Raw genomic sequence first — 18,095 nt, 5'->3', positions numbered from 1 at the left:
TTATTCATTATAATTATATATACAACATATACATACAAAAAGAGGTTAGAGTAGATAGATACAAAAATCGTGAATTTAGGAAATAAACTGGTTTAGTAATTTTTGACCATATAACTACTCGTAATAATTTTGATTTTGAAACTAATGAATATTTTTTATTTATATATATAACCATATATACGATATTGATTAAGTGATTATATATGGTTTATAGCTATTCATATATAATTATAATATTATTATATAATAAAAGTTTATCTACAAAATATAATTACAACGCTCCGTATATATAATTATTTTATTTTCTTTTTGGTCCTCGTCATATTCGACTTTAAAATGGACATCCAAATGGATACTGAACGACACCCACTTTAGTCAATTTCAAGATTCATTTTCGACCTTAAAATGAACACCATAAAATAGACACCGACAACTCGTGCTCTTAGCGTAACTAATCGTTACCATGCATATATAGGCAGGGGCGGAGCGAGGAATTATAATTGAGGGTGGCTTAATTTTCCTTGAAACAAAACATTAAATAAATGTTGATTTTTTGATTTTTTTTTTCTAACGACAACCCTTAATATTTTCATACATAAATATAATATACATTTGAATGACTGCGACACTAATATTATTCGCTATGTACAATACACATATGTACGTTAATGATAGTCCTATGGACGGTCATTGGAAAAATTATAAAATTTAATATTAATACTATAAAGTTAATAAAAAGTACAATTTAATAATACGCAGTAATATTTATAAAATATGTAGTTTTTATTCAGGACAAGAAAATTCAAATTCAAACAGAGTAATATTTATAAAATATGTAGTTTTTAATAAGGACAATAAAATGTTAATTTAGTATATGAGGGTTAAAATGTGATATTTATTGACATTTAGATTATTTTTATTAAAAAATACGGAGTACTTATTTGTACATTAACATTTGGGATTTAATTGATATATTATCAATTTTGAGAGGCTAAAAGAGTGTATAATACAATAGTTAGGGGACTCAATGAATATATATATATTAAAAACTCGTCATCTCCACCAAATCATTCACCAACCCCCACTTGCAATTCCAGAACCCAATCATCAGTATCCTTTTACGCCATTGAAATATAAAATTAATAGTATATACTTTAACTTGATAGGGGATGTTGGGCACCCAATTCCCCCTACTAAATCAGCCGTTGCAGGTAAGTATCAAAGAAAATGCAACAGTTGGGGGATGCTCGACACCCCCAAGCACCCCTACTGTCTCCGCCTCTGTATATAGGAACTAACCCATCAAACTCAATTAAATTTTATTGAATTAAAGCGGTCAAACTAAAGTTACCAAACTAATTAAAATCATCAAGTCAAATCGTGTTGAACAACTAGAACTCGTATACGCACTGCCACACTAGTCTTAGATGTAGATGATGCATAGAACTATAGATGACTCCGATAAAAAAAGAAAAGCACAACACCTGCATGGCTACATTACTCAACCCAACTCTCCAGTCTCCAATATCAACTACCGAAAGAAAAAAAAAACTCAGTTTTATTTGGAGATGCGCACCTCGACCAAAATCGTCATTAATGAGAGATTTGTCTAAAAAGTAGACCAGAACCACCTTAAAAGGGTAAAAGTCAACACGTGTGTGAATTCAAAGAACCACCGCTCAGGCACTTAATATAGAACCCTCCACGTACTAATTCATAACCGTTTTTTATTTGATTTGCTATATAAATATAACTTATTGCATGCGTAAATTTTGGCATTCAAGATCAGATTCCTTGTGCTAATTAATTAAGATGAGTAAAAAGAGCAGCAGCAATGGATCATTTAGATCGCTTTTCATGCATGCAGATAGTGTTGACATTTTGCTGATGACTTTTGGCTTATTAGGAGCAATCTGCGATGGAATTGCAGTGCCAGTGATGTTTTATTTAAACGGCACCCTTTATAACAATATTGGAAGCTTTTCTTCTTTATCAAAGCATGAGTTCACTCAACTTATTCACAAGGCAAGTTATTAATCCAGATATAATACTTTGGATAATATCAATTGATAGTCTAGAAAATTGAAGAGCTGAGGTTTCTGGTTAACATGATTTGTTACTGTTACATGTGACTTTCCAATATACCATAACTTTATAAGTATTATGGTATTTTATATTGTTACTCCGTATAAAACTTTATGGTTCAAATATTCTGACTTTTGACCAACATAGTGTAGATGGCGACTTTTTAAGGGCATATTTGGTACAAAGCTTATAACTTTAATGAAAAAAATTCTACTCGTATATAGTAAAAAACTTTGTTTAGTTTAAATAATTTAAAGTTTTTAGATGGAGAGAAAATGTAAGGAGTAAAAGCAAATAGAATTAGTATTTTACAAACAATTCAATAACTCATAGTTTTTTGTCATTTTACATTTTATTTTAACAGTTTCAGCTATTCTGCTAAACGCTATCAGCTATGAGTTACCAGCTACCAGTTATCAGTTACAAACAACACCAAACATACCCTTTCTTTATCTTGTGTAAAGAAACGGTATATACATAGCAATGTTGTTATTGCATTATATTAAATTTGTTATTTGTTATATTAAAGAAATGAAACTGATATATTATTATTATTTTTTATAATCTTAAAACATATGTTATCGTAAGATTTCTTGGATAAACGGATTATGCAAAAGGAATAAAGATCGACTGTTAAAATCTTTAAAATTATATACAAAGATATGTTTCTATTATACTATATTTTTTATTTGTTCATATAACGAAATTGTATTCAAATACAAATTATTTATTCGTACAATGTGCATGAAATCAAATCATTTGTATTAATAAATACGTCTATAATATATTAAGAGATCTAAATGGGTTTGATTTATTTTAATTTCTTGTTTACAGAGTGCTGCAAATCTCTGCTACCTGGCTATTATAAAATGGGTTGCGTGTTTTCTTGGTAAGTGCTATGTGATGCTTGTACTTTTATTACATATTGTTCATTCATACAATGTTCGTTTTTACATGTTTTCTCGCTCACTCAAATGCTCACTTTGAAAATCCAGACCTTGATTATTACATATTGTTCATTTTTACAATGTTTAAACTTTTATAATGGTTGAAACTAGTTGTGGAGCCCTCGCTTCGCGCCGGGGGCTCCGTTTTGAATGCGAGTTAAAAAAAGTGTTGATCTATTTTGTAAAAAAAAAAAAAATTCGACATCTAACATTGAAGGGTTGTTCCTTTGTAAAAGTTGCTTCTTTTAGCGTTTGGATTTTTTTTTTTTTTTTTTTAAAAAGTTAGTTGATCTATTTTGTAAAAAAGAATATTTTTCGACATCTTTTGGTAGCATTGAAGGGTTGTTCCTTTTATGAAAGTTGTTTTTTTATCGTTTGAGACAAAAAAAAAAGTAGCACAGTAGTAGCGTGGTGAGTGTTATTATTCAATATTTTTAGTGTTAGTGATGGGATAAATAATATTTTAGAATATAGGTATAAAATGGGGAGGTTCGATTTGTATTTTAATGAAAGTTAGGGGGTTGGGTGTGTGAAAAATGAAATATTAAATAATACTATAAAATGGGGGGGTTCGATTTGTATTTTAATGAAAGTTAGGGGGTTCGGTGTGTGAAAAATAAAATATTAAATAGTACTATTAATAACTAATAAGACAAATTTTGTTTATATTAGTAAAATAAGCAATTGAATTTTTTATTTTGTTTATGGAAATACAATATAGAATATAGACTCGTACTTAAATTGAGACGAATGAAGTAAAATATTATCTAATTGAATGTCCTAAATGGAAGAACAAGTAGCTAGTTATCCATTAGACTGTTTTCAACGCGGTGTCAGACCTCCCTCCGTCACCTGATTTGGCATTCGTTGACGCCCTTGACGCCTATAAAACGGCGTCAAAAACTGACGCCAAGGGCGTCAGTTGGAAAGTTTACAGAAGAATGATGGAGCGTGAGGGAATTAGGATATTTATATTTATCATATCTATTTATATTTTTATATTTTTATATTATATAACTATCTAAATGAGTAATTACTATCCTTTACTTTCCTTTCAACTCGAGAATTTGGATATACTCCATGTGTCTCATAATAAGCGTCCCGTTTGACTTTTCATGTGTCCCATATATGAATGAATTCGGTTTTAAAATGTGTTTTCATTGATATAAGTTTCATCATATATTATATAACACAAAAAATAATATTGAAAGTCAAAATTATAGAAGTAAGACCTTGAAAAATCAAAAATGACACTTATAATGAGACGGAAGGATTAATATTTTATGTTACATTCTTTTTCATCCTTATTCTCTCTTCTCTTTTCCATCCCACTCCTTTCCACTTAAAATAACTCGAGAAACACAACGTAACTTTCCACTTAAAATAACTCGAGAAAGACAACGTAACTGACACTCTTTCACATTTGTCTAACAATTTAAACAAATAACACCACAAGTTTTAACAACTACATGTGGAATGGGTTTTTTGTTGTTGTAGAGGGGTATTGCTGGTCAAGAACAGCAGATAGGCAGACATCAAGATTAAGATGGACTTATCTGAAAGCAGTTCTAAGACAAGAAGTGGCCTACTATGATTTGAATGTTACAAGCATGGCCGATATCATCGAAAGTGTTTCGAGTGATAGCCTGATTATTCAAGAAGTCATCAGTGAGAAGGTAACAAATCTGCCAATGTAGGTACATTGAGATGTAACCGTAAATTATATTTGGAAACAAAAATGCACGCAGGTACCTGTGTTCGTGATGAATGTGGCAGCTTCTGGTGGGGCGTATGTTGTAGCATTTATGTTACTATGGAGGCTAGCAATTGTTGGTGTTCCATTTGTTATACTGTTGATTTTACCTGGATTAATATATGGAAGAGTTTTAATGAGTTTATCAAGAAAGATGAGGGAGGCGAATAATAAAGCTGGTGCGGTGGCTGAGCAGGCAATTTCTTCTATAAGGACAGTTTATTCATTTGTGGGTGAAAGTAAGACGACTAATGAATACTCTTCCACGCTTCAGGAAATTGTGAAGTTAGGTTTGAAACAAGGTTTGGCTAAAGGGCTAGTGGTTGGTAGTAACGGTGTAATTTTTGGTGTAATGTCTTTCATGTGTTGGTATGGTAGTAGGATGGTGATGTATCATGGAGCTACAGGTGGAATTGTATTGACTGTTGCGTCTTGCATCGTTATTGGTGGACTGTAAGTTTGTTTCATGTCATTTTAGGCCTTCATTTTTAGTGAGTAAACGGGTAAATGGATAAAATGATACTCCCTCTGTCTCATATTTATTGTCCAGTATTCTTTCTTGAGTTGTCCTAAATTTATTGTTCACTTTTATAAATAGATAAATAGACAAGAAATAAAGAGGTAAACTTCATTCATATTAGAATGTATGTATATAAATAATATATCAGAAAAAATACAATGTAATGATGATATATGTAAAAAGTAAGGGGCACGGAAAAAGTACAATGTAATGATGATATTTCTAAAAATGTGTTTTTTTTCTTTTTGTATTGGGACAATTAATATGAGACGGAGGAAGTAAGCTTTTTCTTATGTGCTACTTGGGGGAGTCGGGTTTTTTTTTTTTTTTTTTTTTTTTTTTTTTGTAATGAGGAACTCTCCTATGAACGAGCACATTAGCTCCACATAGCAGGTAAACCTCAGACATCGGGAACTCAGGCATCACCCCGATGCCAGGTAAAGCACCTTGCACTGTAAATCCCTATTAACGCTCAAGAGGACATTGCCAAGGATTAAATCCGAGACCTGCAAGTTCACTAGGAGTCCTGGTGATCACTTGAGCAAAACCAAGTGGTTGGGGAGTAGTGTTTACTCACATGTACACGGCCTAATCGCGCTATTCCATGATCGTGTCTGACCCTTTCCCTAGCAACCCAACTGCTAGTGATGTTTGAACTTGCGACCTCTTGACTCTTGTGAGGAAACCACTAGGCTATCGTGAGATAGTTGGTCTATTGAGGTTGTTTAATTGCTTTTTAATTGTTATTGCTAAGCATCTTGAAAAAACAGGTCATTGGGTGCCGCAATGTCCAACATGAGGTACCTTTCAGATGCAATGGCTGCTAGCGAGCGAATAAGGGAAGTGATCATAAGAGTACCGGAGATCGATTCAGACAACATGGAAGGAGAGATACTACAAGTCTCCGGAAAAGTTGAATTCAAGAATGTAAAGTTTGCATACCCATCAAGGCCGGAATCAGTTATATTCAAAGACTTCAATTTAGGTGTGCCAGCTGGCAAGACAGTGGCATTGGTGGGAGGCAGTGGGTCCGGTAAATCGACAGTGATTGCGTTATTGCAAAGATTTTATGATCCTCAAGAAGGAGAGATTTTTATAGACGAAGTTAGGATCGATAAGTTTCAATTAAAATGGTTAAGATCACAAATGGGATTAGTGAGTCAAGAGCCTGCTCTATTTGCTACAAGCATAAAAGAAAACATACTTTTCGGCAAGGAAGATGCCACAATGGAACAAGTTATTGAAGCTGCAAACGCTTCAAACGCTCACAACTTCATCTCCCAGTTGCCTCGGTCCTATGACACTCAGGTGCTTTTTCAATGCTTATATATATTTTGATTATCATAACTCATACATGTATTGTTTTGGGTCAGGTCATATATTTGAATCAGTATGAATTTGTATTCGAATTACTTCATCATCATTGATTACTGCTCCGATTTTTGTTAAGCTATATTCATTTATCTAAGAATTGTCTGATTTGAGTATGTTAATATATAATTGTCACTCTTAGTATTGTAACTTTTAAAGTTCTTTATCAAAAATATATAGGTGGGTGAAAGAGGAGTTCAGATGTCAGGTGGGCAAAAGCAAAGAATTGCAATTGCCCGCGCAATTATCAAGTCACCTCGTATTCTTCTTTTGGACGAAGCAACAAGCGCCCTCGACACAGAATCAGAACGAGTCGTTCAGGAAGCACTTGATCGTGCAGCTGTTGGTCGAACCACCATAGTCATAGCTCACCGCCTTTCCACAATTAGAAATGCAGATGTGATAGTAGTGGTCCAAGATGGTCAGGTGGTTGAGTCTGGGTCCCACGATGACCTTATTCAGTTAGAAAACGGCTTTTACACATCACTCATACGTCTTCAAGAAACCAAGCAAAAGGATGAATCATCTAACTCCTTAACAAATGATGCCCACAACACAAGCAGCCGTAAGCATTCGATAGTGAGTCAGTCTAGCTCTGCAAACTCACTCAACTATGGTGGAGAAAACAACTTTACGTTGCAGACTGAACAAGAAAAACTTCGAGTACCATCGTTTAATAGACTTTTGGCAATGAACATTCCTGAATGGAAACAAGCAGTGTTTGGGAGTGTTGCTGCTGCTCTATTTGGTGGCGTACAACCAATCTATTCTTTCTTTATGGGGTCACTGTTATCGGTATATTTCATGAAGGATCATGATGAGATCAAACATAAGACGAAGATTTATGTATTAATTTTTGCAGGATTGTCAGTTTTCTCGATAGTAATTAACGTCGTTCAACATTACAATTTTACTTACATGGGTGAGTATTTAACGAAGAGGGTCCGAGACCGATTGTTTTCAAAGATTCTCACCTTTGAAATAGGTTGGTTCGACCATGATCAACATTCGAGTGGAGTAATCTGTTCGAGGCTCACTACTGATGCCAATGTGGTATGCTTCACATTTAGGGTGTGTTTGATTACCTCTTAGTTGAATGGTTCAGCATTAAATGATGAACCATTCAACATTCAGCGTGTTTCTGACCTCTGAATGGTTCATCATTCAGTGTTGAACATGATACTCTCTTAACCATTAAGAACATATAATTTATGCGATATCCTCTTTATATTATATTTAAAAACACTTATTAAACATCTATATTGTTTTTATTAATGCAAAAGGTTAATAAGGTAATTTTACATAATCCACATTGCTCATTCAAAATGATTATCAAGTAGGTTATTGTCATTCAAAACCAACTTCGTTCAGAATTTTTAAATCATTCAGATTATGAGTTTAATCGTTCACTTATATCGTACGCGCCCTTAGTTGGTGTTACTGTGTTTAAATTGTGAGACAGTATCACTACCAAACATGCTTAGCTTGTTAAGAAACTTATTATTCGTTGACTAACCGATAGAAACGTATGTCAAAAACGATTTGCAGGTGCGATCTTTGGTGGGTGACCGGTGCTCACTTATAATTCAAACATTATCTGCGGTGACGATTGCCTTCACAATGGGGTTGGTGATTTCATGGCGGTTGGCGTTAGTTATCATTGCATCTCAACCGTTAATAATTAGCACCTACTATTGCAGAACACTTCTAGTAAAAAACATGGCAAAAAAAGCCATGAAGTTGCAAGATGAAAGCAGCAAACTCGCAGCCGAAGCTATCTCGAATCTTCGTACCGTCACTGCGTTTTCATCTCAACAAAAGATCCTCAAAATGCTTCACGAGGCCCAAAAAGCCCCAATGCGTGAAAGCATCCGACAAGCGTGGTACGCTGGATTTGGGCTCGGGTTTTCACAAAGCATTATGAGTTGTGTTTGGGCTCTATCTTTTTGGTATGGCGGGAAATTAATAACCGATGGTCATCTTGGAGCAAAAGCGTTTTTTCAAACGTTCATGATCATAGTAAGTACAAGTAGGATAATTGCGGAAGCTGGAACTATGACAAATGACCTGTCGAAAGGGTCTGAGTCAGTGCAGTCTGTGTTTGCGGTGTTGGACCGTAACACCTTGATAGATCCCGAAAACCCCGATGGTACGAAGCCTAATATCCTTACGGGCTATATTGAGATATGTGATGTTGACTTTGCTTACCCTGCTCGACCTGACGTCACAATCTTTAAAGGCTTCTCTATCGATATCGAAGCTGGAAAATCGACTGCATTAGTCGGACAAAGTGGGTCCGGGAAATCAACCATAATTGGTCTTATTGAGCGTTTTTACGACCCGATAAAAGGCGTTGTCAAGATTGACGAAAGGGATATAAAGTCTTACCATTTAAGAACTCTAAGGAGATATATCGCACTCGTAAGCCAAGAGCCTACGTTATTCGCTAGTACGATACGCGAAAACATTCTGTACGGGGCTTCTGATGACATCAGCGAATCGGAAATTATAGAGGCTGCGAAAGCGGGGAATGCTCATGAGTTTATATCCGTATTGAGAAACGGGTACGATACGTGGTGCGGTGATCGAGGTGTACAGTTGTCGGGGGGACAAAAACAGCGCATTGCGATAGCTCGTGCCATACTGAAAAAACCGACAGTACTGCTACTAGACGAAGCGACTAGTGCACTAGATAGTCAGTCAGAGAAAGTAGTACAAGATGCACTCGAGCGAATGATGGTGGGGCGGACTAGTGTGGTGGTGGCCCACCGGTTGAGTACGATACAAAGTTGTGACACGATTGCGGTGTTGGAAAAAGGGAAGGTGGTTGAAAAAGGTAATCATGGTTCGTTGCTAGCGAAAGGGCCGAGTGGAGCTTACTACTCGTTAATTAATCTTCAAAAGCCTAGTTCTATTGTTGATAAGATGGACTGACTTCTTTATATAAAAAGAGGACTGACTTAAAGCTAAATGTACAATAAGTTACAAATAAGTAGTAGTAGAAATGAAACTGATATGTACCTAAAAACTCGTGATTATCACCATAATATTGTGCCATTGTGGTTTATGATAGCACCGATGTTGATGCAGCAGATACTTTGCAGCAATCAACAATTGCTCAGCACAAACCATATTCAAGTTCGCACATTTAAATTCTCTTAGGCACATTTTCTTTGAAGCATTAATTCAAACAGTTGGTGAGCACAGTGTGACAATTGAGTGTTTGATTTGATCGTTGATAATATCAAATGAGAAACAGAAAGTGTAAATTGATAAGCAGGTGGTTATACAACATCACACTCATTTACCATATATGGTTTAGGTTTAAACAATACTTCGTATGTTTTAAAAATAAATAAATAAAAGAAAATCTTGAAACTTTTATATAAGTAGTGGTTTCGATTCCATCTTTGAAATGTAGATCAAACACACCACTACCCAAATTTGGTTGATGTAAAGAGTTATATTTTTATTTTGAATTTGAAGAGAAAGGAATGAAGCAACCAAATTGAAACAAAAAATATTTATGTATATGAATTTTAATAAGAAAGAAATGAAAAAAAGATTAATGGATGATTTTAGTGTAATTTTGTTTTAAATGTATCCTTTTTAGATTGTAAAGATTTCACTTCCTCATTTTTAAATTTCTTCATTTCATTTCTTTCCTTCCCTAAAAACTGGGGAAGAGAGCGTAAGAGCACAATGAGTGGAAATTGGTTTACGCTCGAAATCAAACCATGACATCGTAATAAGGTAGTTCCCCATTGAGTTGCTATGTCGTTGAACATCGTCTGTTGTGACTTGAGATGCTACTAGTGTTTTTTTTATCATTCCAACATTTAAACTCGGTACGTCTGTCCCTCGGATGACTTAAGGATCGGGTTTCTGTAATGCGATTCGGATTTCTCCCCGAAAAAGTGTGCGTGCGTGGCATATGATCGCGAAAGTGATTAAGGGGGTGATGCCGACAACTTGCCTTTAAAAAAACATCATTTATTTAAGTTAAAGAAATATATTTTTTCAAGGTCGATTTTTAAAATATTTTTTTCCAATTTTTTAATATCGTGAATTTAATATTTTTTTCAATGTTTGAAGTCATGAACGCGGTTTCATGACAAGTGAATTTTTCATGTATATTTTGAAAAGGCGGTCTCGAACGACGACTTGAATATCCTCAATGCATCTCCATTGTTCGACATCTCGTATAACAACAACGTTCCCTAAAACAGTACAACCTCTATAACGAAACACTTAATAATCAAAAACGTCATTCAAGCTTATTTGTTCTGTCTCTTACATGGAATCATCATTGTTCATCGCTGAGAATGCGAGACTCTAGAGTGACACTAAGTAATTGAAGTGCATCTCTGTAACCAACCATCCTTCATTTACCTATGTTTTCTGTCCAAATAAATCTATCATCTTGCCAGTTGCCAAACGTTTTTCGACCCTAGAAAATACACCACTTTATCAAAAATAATAGACCAAGCAAATTAAAGAAGTCAATGAAAAGTCGGGGCTTAACAACTGTTAACGTAAACATCCTCGGAAATAATGGAGTTGTTATCTGAATCCTCCATAGCTAGAAAATCGACGGTGAGTTAATGGAAGCGTTCACTGAAAGAAGATATAAGACGAGATGTGAATCAAAACTTTTAAAATCAACATTTTTTACAAACAAAGATAATCACAAAATACTATATCGTATTATAGAAATCTATATTAGAGATGTGTTGAGAAGGATAATACGTATTGTTTTTATTGATGATCAATAGTCACGATACAGTACATAAATAGATATAGATGAATACAGCAAACCCTAATGGACTGATGCTAACCAAACGGGCCCTTCACGTGCCGATACATGAATAGTCCACTATAATAATAATAATAATAGTAATCCGTCTAACATCCCTCCGCAGTCGTAGCGGGAGCAGAGCGAACGCTGAGACTGTATCGAAACTCGTCAAAAAGGGCAGTAGGAAGACCCTTGGTGAAGACGTCTGCAAATTGATAACGAGACGGAACGTGAAGAACCCGAACATGACCTTTAAGAACCAGATCACGAACAAAATGTATGTCTATCTCTATGTGTTTGGTGCGCTGGTGTTGCACAGGGTTTCCAGACATGTAAACAACACTCACGTTGTCGCAGTAGACGAGAGTAGGTGATGTGAGGGGGCAGTGGAGCTCACGAAGAAGATTACGAATCCAACATGTCTCTGCCACGGCATTGGCGACACCTCGATACTCAGCTTCAGCACTGGAGCGTGACGGAGTCTGTTGACGCTTAGAGGACCACGATAACAAATTATTACCAAGAAATACACAGTACCCAGATGTCGAGCGACGAGTAGACGGGCAGCCAGCCCAGTCAGCGTCGGAATAAGCAACCAATGTGGGAGTACTGGATGAGAATAGATCGAGACCAAGATCCAGAGTACCCTGGACATAGCAGATAATCCGTCTGAGAGCAGCGAAGTGAGGTTCCCGAGGATCATGCATGAATAGACAGATCTGCTGAACAGCATAGGAGATGTCTGGCCTGGTGAAGGTGAGATACTGAAGAGCACCCGCAAGACTACGATATAATGTGAGGTCCTTAACCGGAGGACCGGCAGTGGTCAATTTGGTGCTGTTGTCTATCGGAGTGCGGTTGGGATTATAACCAGCCATATCAGCACGCTCAATAATCTCGGAGGCATACTTCTTTTGAGAGAGAAACATCCCAGAAGAGGTGCGTGTGACAGCGATCCCAAGAAAGTAGTTTAACGGGCCAAGGTCCGTCATAGAAAAACCTGATGTAGAGAGGTGATAACCTGCTGAAAAAAGGCAGTGGAAGAGGCGGTAAGAAGGATGTCGTCCATATATAATAATAAGTATGTTGTGTCCGCACCCTGTTTGTAGATGAACAGGGATGTGTCACAGTGACTGTGCTGGAATCCAACACGCTGGGCATACCTGGCAAAACGCTGAAACCAAGCTCTGGGAGCTTGTTTCAAACCGTATAGGGATTTCTGTAGAAGGTAGACATGATCCGGACGAGTGGGGTCACGAAACCCGGGAGGCTGATGCATGTTGACTGTCTCGGAGAGTGACCCGTGGAGGAAGGCATTCTTGACATCTAGTTGATGAATGGGCCAGTGTCAAGATGCAGCAAGGCTGAGAACAGTTCTGATGGTGGCCGGTTTTACAACTGGGCTGAAAGTCTCATCACAATCGATACCAACATGTTGGCTACGACCGTTGGCAACAAGTCGAGCCTTATACCTGCTCAATGTACCGTCAGCATTAAACTTGTGCTTGAACAACCACATGGAGCGAACTATGTTCGTATTCGATGGTCGAGGCACAAGAGTCCAAGTACCATTTTTAATCAAAGCATTATATTCCTCAGTCATAGCGTTATGCCAATTAGGGTCGTTAAAGGCGTGGGAGTATGATTTAGGTGTAGGAGAGGGTGTGGTGACATGGAGGTTAAGACACTCAACGGGTTTAGTGGTGCCGAGGCGATGACGGGTGACCATATGGTGAGTGGATGTGGTATGTTGTGGTTGCGGTTGTGGTGGTGGATCAGGCATGTGAGTAGTAGTGGTATCGGGTGTTGGTTGAGTTGGTGGTGTAGGGGGAGGTGTGGGAGTGGTTGGTGGGGGCGGTGGTGTTTCCAAGAGAGTGCGAGAGAAAAGATTTGGGGGTGGATCGAGGAACTCATATGATGGAGGTGGAGAGGGGGTGGTAGAGCTGTAGGGAAAGGAAGTCTCATCGAATGTGACATGTCGAGAAAGGATGATTGTATGTGTAGCGAGATCGAGGCATCGGTGCACGCGGTGGTTGGAAAGGTAACCGAGAAATATGCATGGAGTGGAACGAGGTGCGAGTTTGTGAGTGTTGTTAAGGTGAGGGTAGCATAAGCAGCCGAATACACTGAGGGTAAAGTAGTTGGGTGGATATTTGTATAAGTGGGTGTGTGGTATATCGTGGTTAATTGCGGAGGAGGGTAGGAGATTGAGTAGATAGGTGGCCATGTGGAGTGCCTCGACCCAAAAAGTCGGAGGTAGGTTTGCTTGAAATAAAGGGTGCGTATGAAGTTATTGATAGTACGAATCATCCGTTCAGATTTCCCGTTTTGTAGGGAGGTTTGCGGGCAAGAAAATCGTATTTGAATACCGTTGTTTTGAAATAGCTGTTTAAGTTGATTGTTGTCGAATTCACCGCCAGGGTCACATTGGAAGGCTTTGATTTCAGAATTAAATTGAGTTTTAATATATGCACGAAATTGGGTAAATTTATTGAAAACCTCAGATTTATTGCGTAGCGGAAAAATTCATAAGTAATGTGAGTAATGATCTAGGAAAAGGACATAATATTTGTAACCACTAAGGCTCGGAATAGGTGAAGTCCATAAATCTGAGTGAACAATATCAAATAAAGAAGTAACGTGTGAAACAGAACTACTAAACGGAAGTCTCACATGCTTGCCAAGTTGACAGGCATGACAGAGAGCGGGAGACTTCGTATTATTACATGCAATGGAAGTATTAGAAATAAGACGACGAAAAACATCAGTGCTTGGATGCCCGAGACGCTGATGCCAAATGCTAGGTGTAGTGATGAGAGCATGGTGAGCTGGGGATGGTTTCGGATTCGTGAACGGGTAGAGATCTCCGGTGCTATCACATCGAAGAAGCAGTCGGTTAGTTAAGTAGTCTTTCACAGAAAAACCAAACTCGTCAAAGGAAACAGAAACTTTATTATCACGAGCAAAACGGCGAACAGAAATAAGATTTTTAACTATGTTAGGTGTAACGAGAACATTAGACAGGTGTAGGGGTCGGTTAACATTAGGCAAAACGCTATGACCAGTGTTGACAACGGGAATGTGGTTCCCGTCACCAACAGCAACAGAAGGATAAATGCAATGATTAAAAACAGTACTTAAATTTTTAATGCTAGAGGTGAGGTGAGTTGACGCACCCGTGTCCATAGTCCAACCGAAATTACCGTAGTCTGGAGGAGTGTTGGCATTAAATGTCTGCGGTATAAAAGTCTCCTGATGTTGCATTGGACCGGCAAATGGGTTGTTAGCAGGTGCAGCCGACCCGCTGAAGAAGGTTGTAGGCCCAATAACATGTTGTTGGGCCTACGTAATTCTGTTGGGCCCAAAAGATGATGTTCGATGCTCAATATTTATTCGGTAATTGGGTCTTGACGAATAATACATTGGTACTTGAGAGTGTTGATTAACACGTGAAATATTTTGGACAATGCCATATTTGGTCAAAAATTGCTCCTGTGCTTTTATTATATTCAAGAGGTGAGAAGAATGTAAAGCATTTTTATCATACGAAGATGTGGCGGCCATTAAAAATATTTGTTTGGAGTTTGGCTCAAAACTCACGATCTGTGAGGTTTATGTTAAAGATTTAGATCACGAAAAAAAAATGTAAATAAGATCTTAATTTACCAGAGTATGTGCAGCTATTGTTAACAATGAATTGAATGAATTAAAGCTTATCGATACACGTGCCAAGGCTTTGCAAGTATAGTGGTATCCACGTGCACTTGTTTGAGACTTGTAGAATTTATAAATTCTTAGCTCTCTTTAAAGAAGGGCTTTAATCCACATAATTGAGTTTCCATTAGAATGGCGAAAATGCTAATGGTGAGATTGGTTACATGAGCTAGTTTTAAAAGAATCAATCAAGTTTGGACCCGTGCAATTTATAGGCCTCCCTCAAAAGAACCAGTCCAGACAATCATCTGTAGATCCAATAAGAAACATGCATCACTTGAAAGATGATATAGGTTGAAATACTTCGTAGCGAGAAAATAAATCAAAATAAGGAAAAAGAAGAGTGGTGAATTTTTGTTGATGATACAGTGACCGTGAATGGTTTGGGTGATTAGGGTTTTTAGGTTAAAGGCTCGATACCATGTTGAGAAGGATAATACGTATTGTTTTTATTGATGATCAATAGTTACGATACGGTACATAAATAGATGAATACAGCAAACCCTAATGGACTGATGCTAACCAAACGGGCCCTTATAAACACGGGCCGATACATAAATAGTCTACTATAATAATAATAATAATAATAATAATAATAATAATAATAATAATAATAATAATAATAATAATAATAATAATAATAATAATAATAATAATCCGTCTAACAGTTTATGGTGCAAAAGCATTAAAATAAAGCATGGATGATGATGATGATCATGATGATGATGATGATGATGATGGTGGTGATGATGATGATGATGATGTTGTTGTTGACGACGATGATGATAATTTCATGATGATCAGAATCCTAAATACTATATGAGTGATGTTTATTGTAATTTGTAAATGCTTCTATGAGATTTTAGGGGTGTCACGGTTCGGCAAATAAAGCAGAGTATAATATAAGGGGTTATAGACTTATAGCGAAGAAAATTAATGGAAATGACGAAAATGCTTTCACGTGTCAAGCATGTGTTAACATTGAACAATATCGTTTAATGATCGTTAATAAGATGAACACTGCAAAATTAATGAAACTACAATGACAAACATTGTTAGAGAAATAAAATAAAATGCAAATGTGTAAGAAATATTGCGGAAATTAAACAGGAATTTGAACAATTGGAAAACTCCATTGATTAAACTGAGTATCAAAACTTACAAAATTGAAGAAGAAACAATTACATGACTTATATACACTACAACTCTATTAACTGTCATTAACTAACTAAGCTAACGGCTTAACAAACTTAAGTTAATATTTACACTTTTGGTCCCCAAAGTATGAACTATGTAAATATAAAACCCGAAATATAAATTAACTTGTTATACTTCATATCCCCCACTCAAGTTGGAGGTGTTGATAACCCCAACTTGAAACTCAATTGCGAATATTGCAAGTGTCCCAAGGCTTTGGTCATAAGATCTGCCAATTGCAACTGTGAGATAATATAAGGAGTTTGAAAGAATCCATCTTGAACTTTGTCTCTTGTGAAGTGACAATCTATGTCTAAGTGCTTGGTTCGATCATGATAACATGGGTTTGCAGCTATTTGTTGAGCAGCTTTATTGTCACAAAATAGGGTAACTTGATGTTTAACATGAATGTGTAGATCCTTAAGCAAAAATGTAAGCCGAATTAATTCACAAGTGGTTGAAACCATGCTTCTATACTCTGCTTCAGTTGAGGATCGTGACACTGTTGGTTGCTTTTTGGTTTTCCGGGACACTAATGAATGTCCCAAAAATATGCAATAACCAGTAAGAGATCTTCCAGTCATCAAACAGGAACCCCAATCTGCATTTGTAAAGCCAGTGACTTGTAAATGTCTTTGAATAGGGTAAAATAAACCTTTGGAAACTGTACCTTTCAAGTATCTTAGTAAATGCATAGCAGCTTCCAAATGAGGTACCTTTGGACTAGAAATAAACTAACTCAAATGTTGTACAGCATATGAGATGTCAGGTCTAGTCATTGTGAGATATAACAACCTTCCCACAAGTCTTTTATACATGTCTGGATTTGACAAAGGATCCCCTTTATCAAGTGACAATTTTAAATGTTGAGGAATAGGGAAATTTGCAGGCTTTGCAGCAGTTAAATCTGCTTCTTTTAGGAGATCTAAGATATACTTTCTTTGATTAAAATAGGTCCCTTTTTCAGTAGAACATATTTCAATGCCAATAAAGTATTTGGTTAAACCCAAATCTTTGATTGTAAATTTAGCATCAAGAGCTGTTTTAGTAGCTTGAATTTCTAAAGGAGAATTACTAGTCAATAGTACATCATCGACATAGACAAGTGCTGTTGTAAAAAGATCACCAGAGGACTTAAGAGTAATCATGTTTAGATTGAACATACGCCAAAGGTAATAAGAACTTGGTTAGCTCCAGGTTTCATTGTCTTAGTGCTTGTTTAAGTCCATAAATGGACTTTTTGAGCTTACACACTTGTCCAGACACAGCTTTAGTATAACCCTCTGGTGGTTTCATGTAAATATCTTCATCAATGAAACCATGTAAAAAGACATTGTTGATGTCCAATTGTTGCATAGGCCACCCTTTAGCAGTAGCAATAGCAGTTAGTACTCTGACAGTTGCCAGTTTAGCAACTGGTGCAAATGTATGTTTGTAGTCTTCACCTTCTCTTTGACTGAAACATTTAATGACCAACCTAGCCTTAAACCTTTCAATGGTCCCATCAGCATGATATTTAATTTTATACACCCATTTAGATGAAATAGCCTTAAAACCTAGTGGCAAAGAGGTTAATACCCAAGTGTCATTCTGTTCCAATGCATTTATCTCTTTAGTCATGGCATCTACCCAATTTTTATCTTTGCAGGCTTGAGCATATGTGGTTGGTTCAACAGTAGTCAACACATTTGCTAAGAAAGCCACATAAGT

At 36.6% G+C, this 18,095-nt stretch overlaps 2 protein-coding genes across 2 annotated transcripts; one reads left to right on the top strand and one right to left on the bottom strand.

Moving 5' to 3' along the window:
- The first annotated feature begins 1,812 nt into the window (after positions 1 to 1,812).
- Positions 1,813 to 9,610, top strand: LOC139863618 (ABC transporter B family member 15-like). Its single transcript, XM_071852230.1, has 7 exons — positions 1,813 to 2,025; positions 2,920 to 2,974; positions 4,530 to 4,708; positions 4,781 to 5,238; positions 6,076 to 6,613; positions 6,857 to 7,729; positions 8,225 to 9,610. Exons 1-7 carry the CDS (start codon positions 1,813 to 1,815, stop codon positions 9,608 to 9,610), a joined length of 3,702 nt encoding a protein of 1,233 aa, XP_071708331.1.
- Positions 9,611 to 11,581: 1,971 nt separating this feature from the next.
- On the bottom strand, positions 11,582 to 12,466 carry LOC139863617 (uncharacterized mitochondrial protein AtMg00810-like). Its single transcript, XM_071852229.1, has one exon. The coding sequence runs from the start codon at positions 12,464 to 12,466 to the stop codon at positions 11,582 to 11,584; it is 885 nt and encodes a 294-aa protein (XP_071708330.1).
- Between the last annotated feature and the right edge of the window lie 5,629 nt (positions 12,467 to 18,095).

This window comes from Rutidosis leptorrhynchoides, chromosome 8 (assembly GCF_046630445.1).
Source record: "Rutidosis leptorrhynchoides isolate AG116_Rl617_1_P2 chromosome 8, CSIRO_AGI_Rlap_v1, whole genome shotgun sequence".
NCBI lineage: Eukaryota > Viridiplantae > Streptophyta > Magnoliopsida > Asterales > Asteraceae > Rutidosis > Rutidosis leptorrhynchoides.
The sequence above is the reverse complement of the archived record's forward strand: the minus strand, read 5'-3'. Positions and strand labels throughout refer to the sequence as shown.

Coding starts and splice junctions, on each gene's coding strand:
- LOC139863618 (XM_071852230.1), top strand. CDS start 1,813: ATGAGTAAAAAGAGCAGCAGCAATGGATCATTTAGATCGCTTTTCATG. Junction 2,026..2,919: donor TCACTCAACTTATTCACAAG/GCAAGTTATTAA, acceptor TCTTGTTTACAG/AGTGCTGCAAATCTCTGCTA. Junction 5,239..6,075: donor TGCATCGTTATTGGTGGACT/GTAAGTTTGTTT, acceptor TTGAAAAAACAG/GTCATTGGGTGCCGCAATGT.
- LOC139863617 (XM_071852229.1), bottom strand. CDS start 12,466: ATGACGGACCTTGGCCCGTTAAACTACTTTCTTGGGATCGCTGTCACA.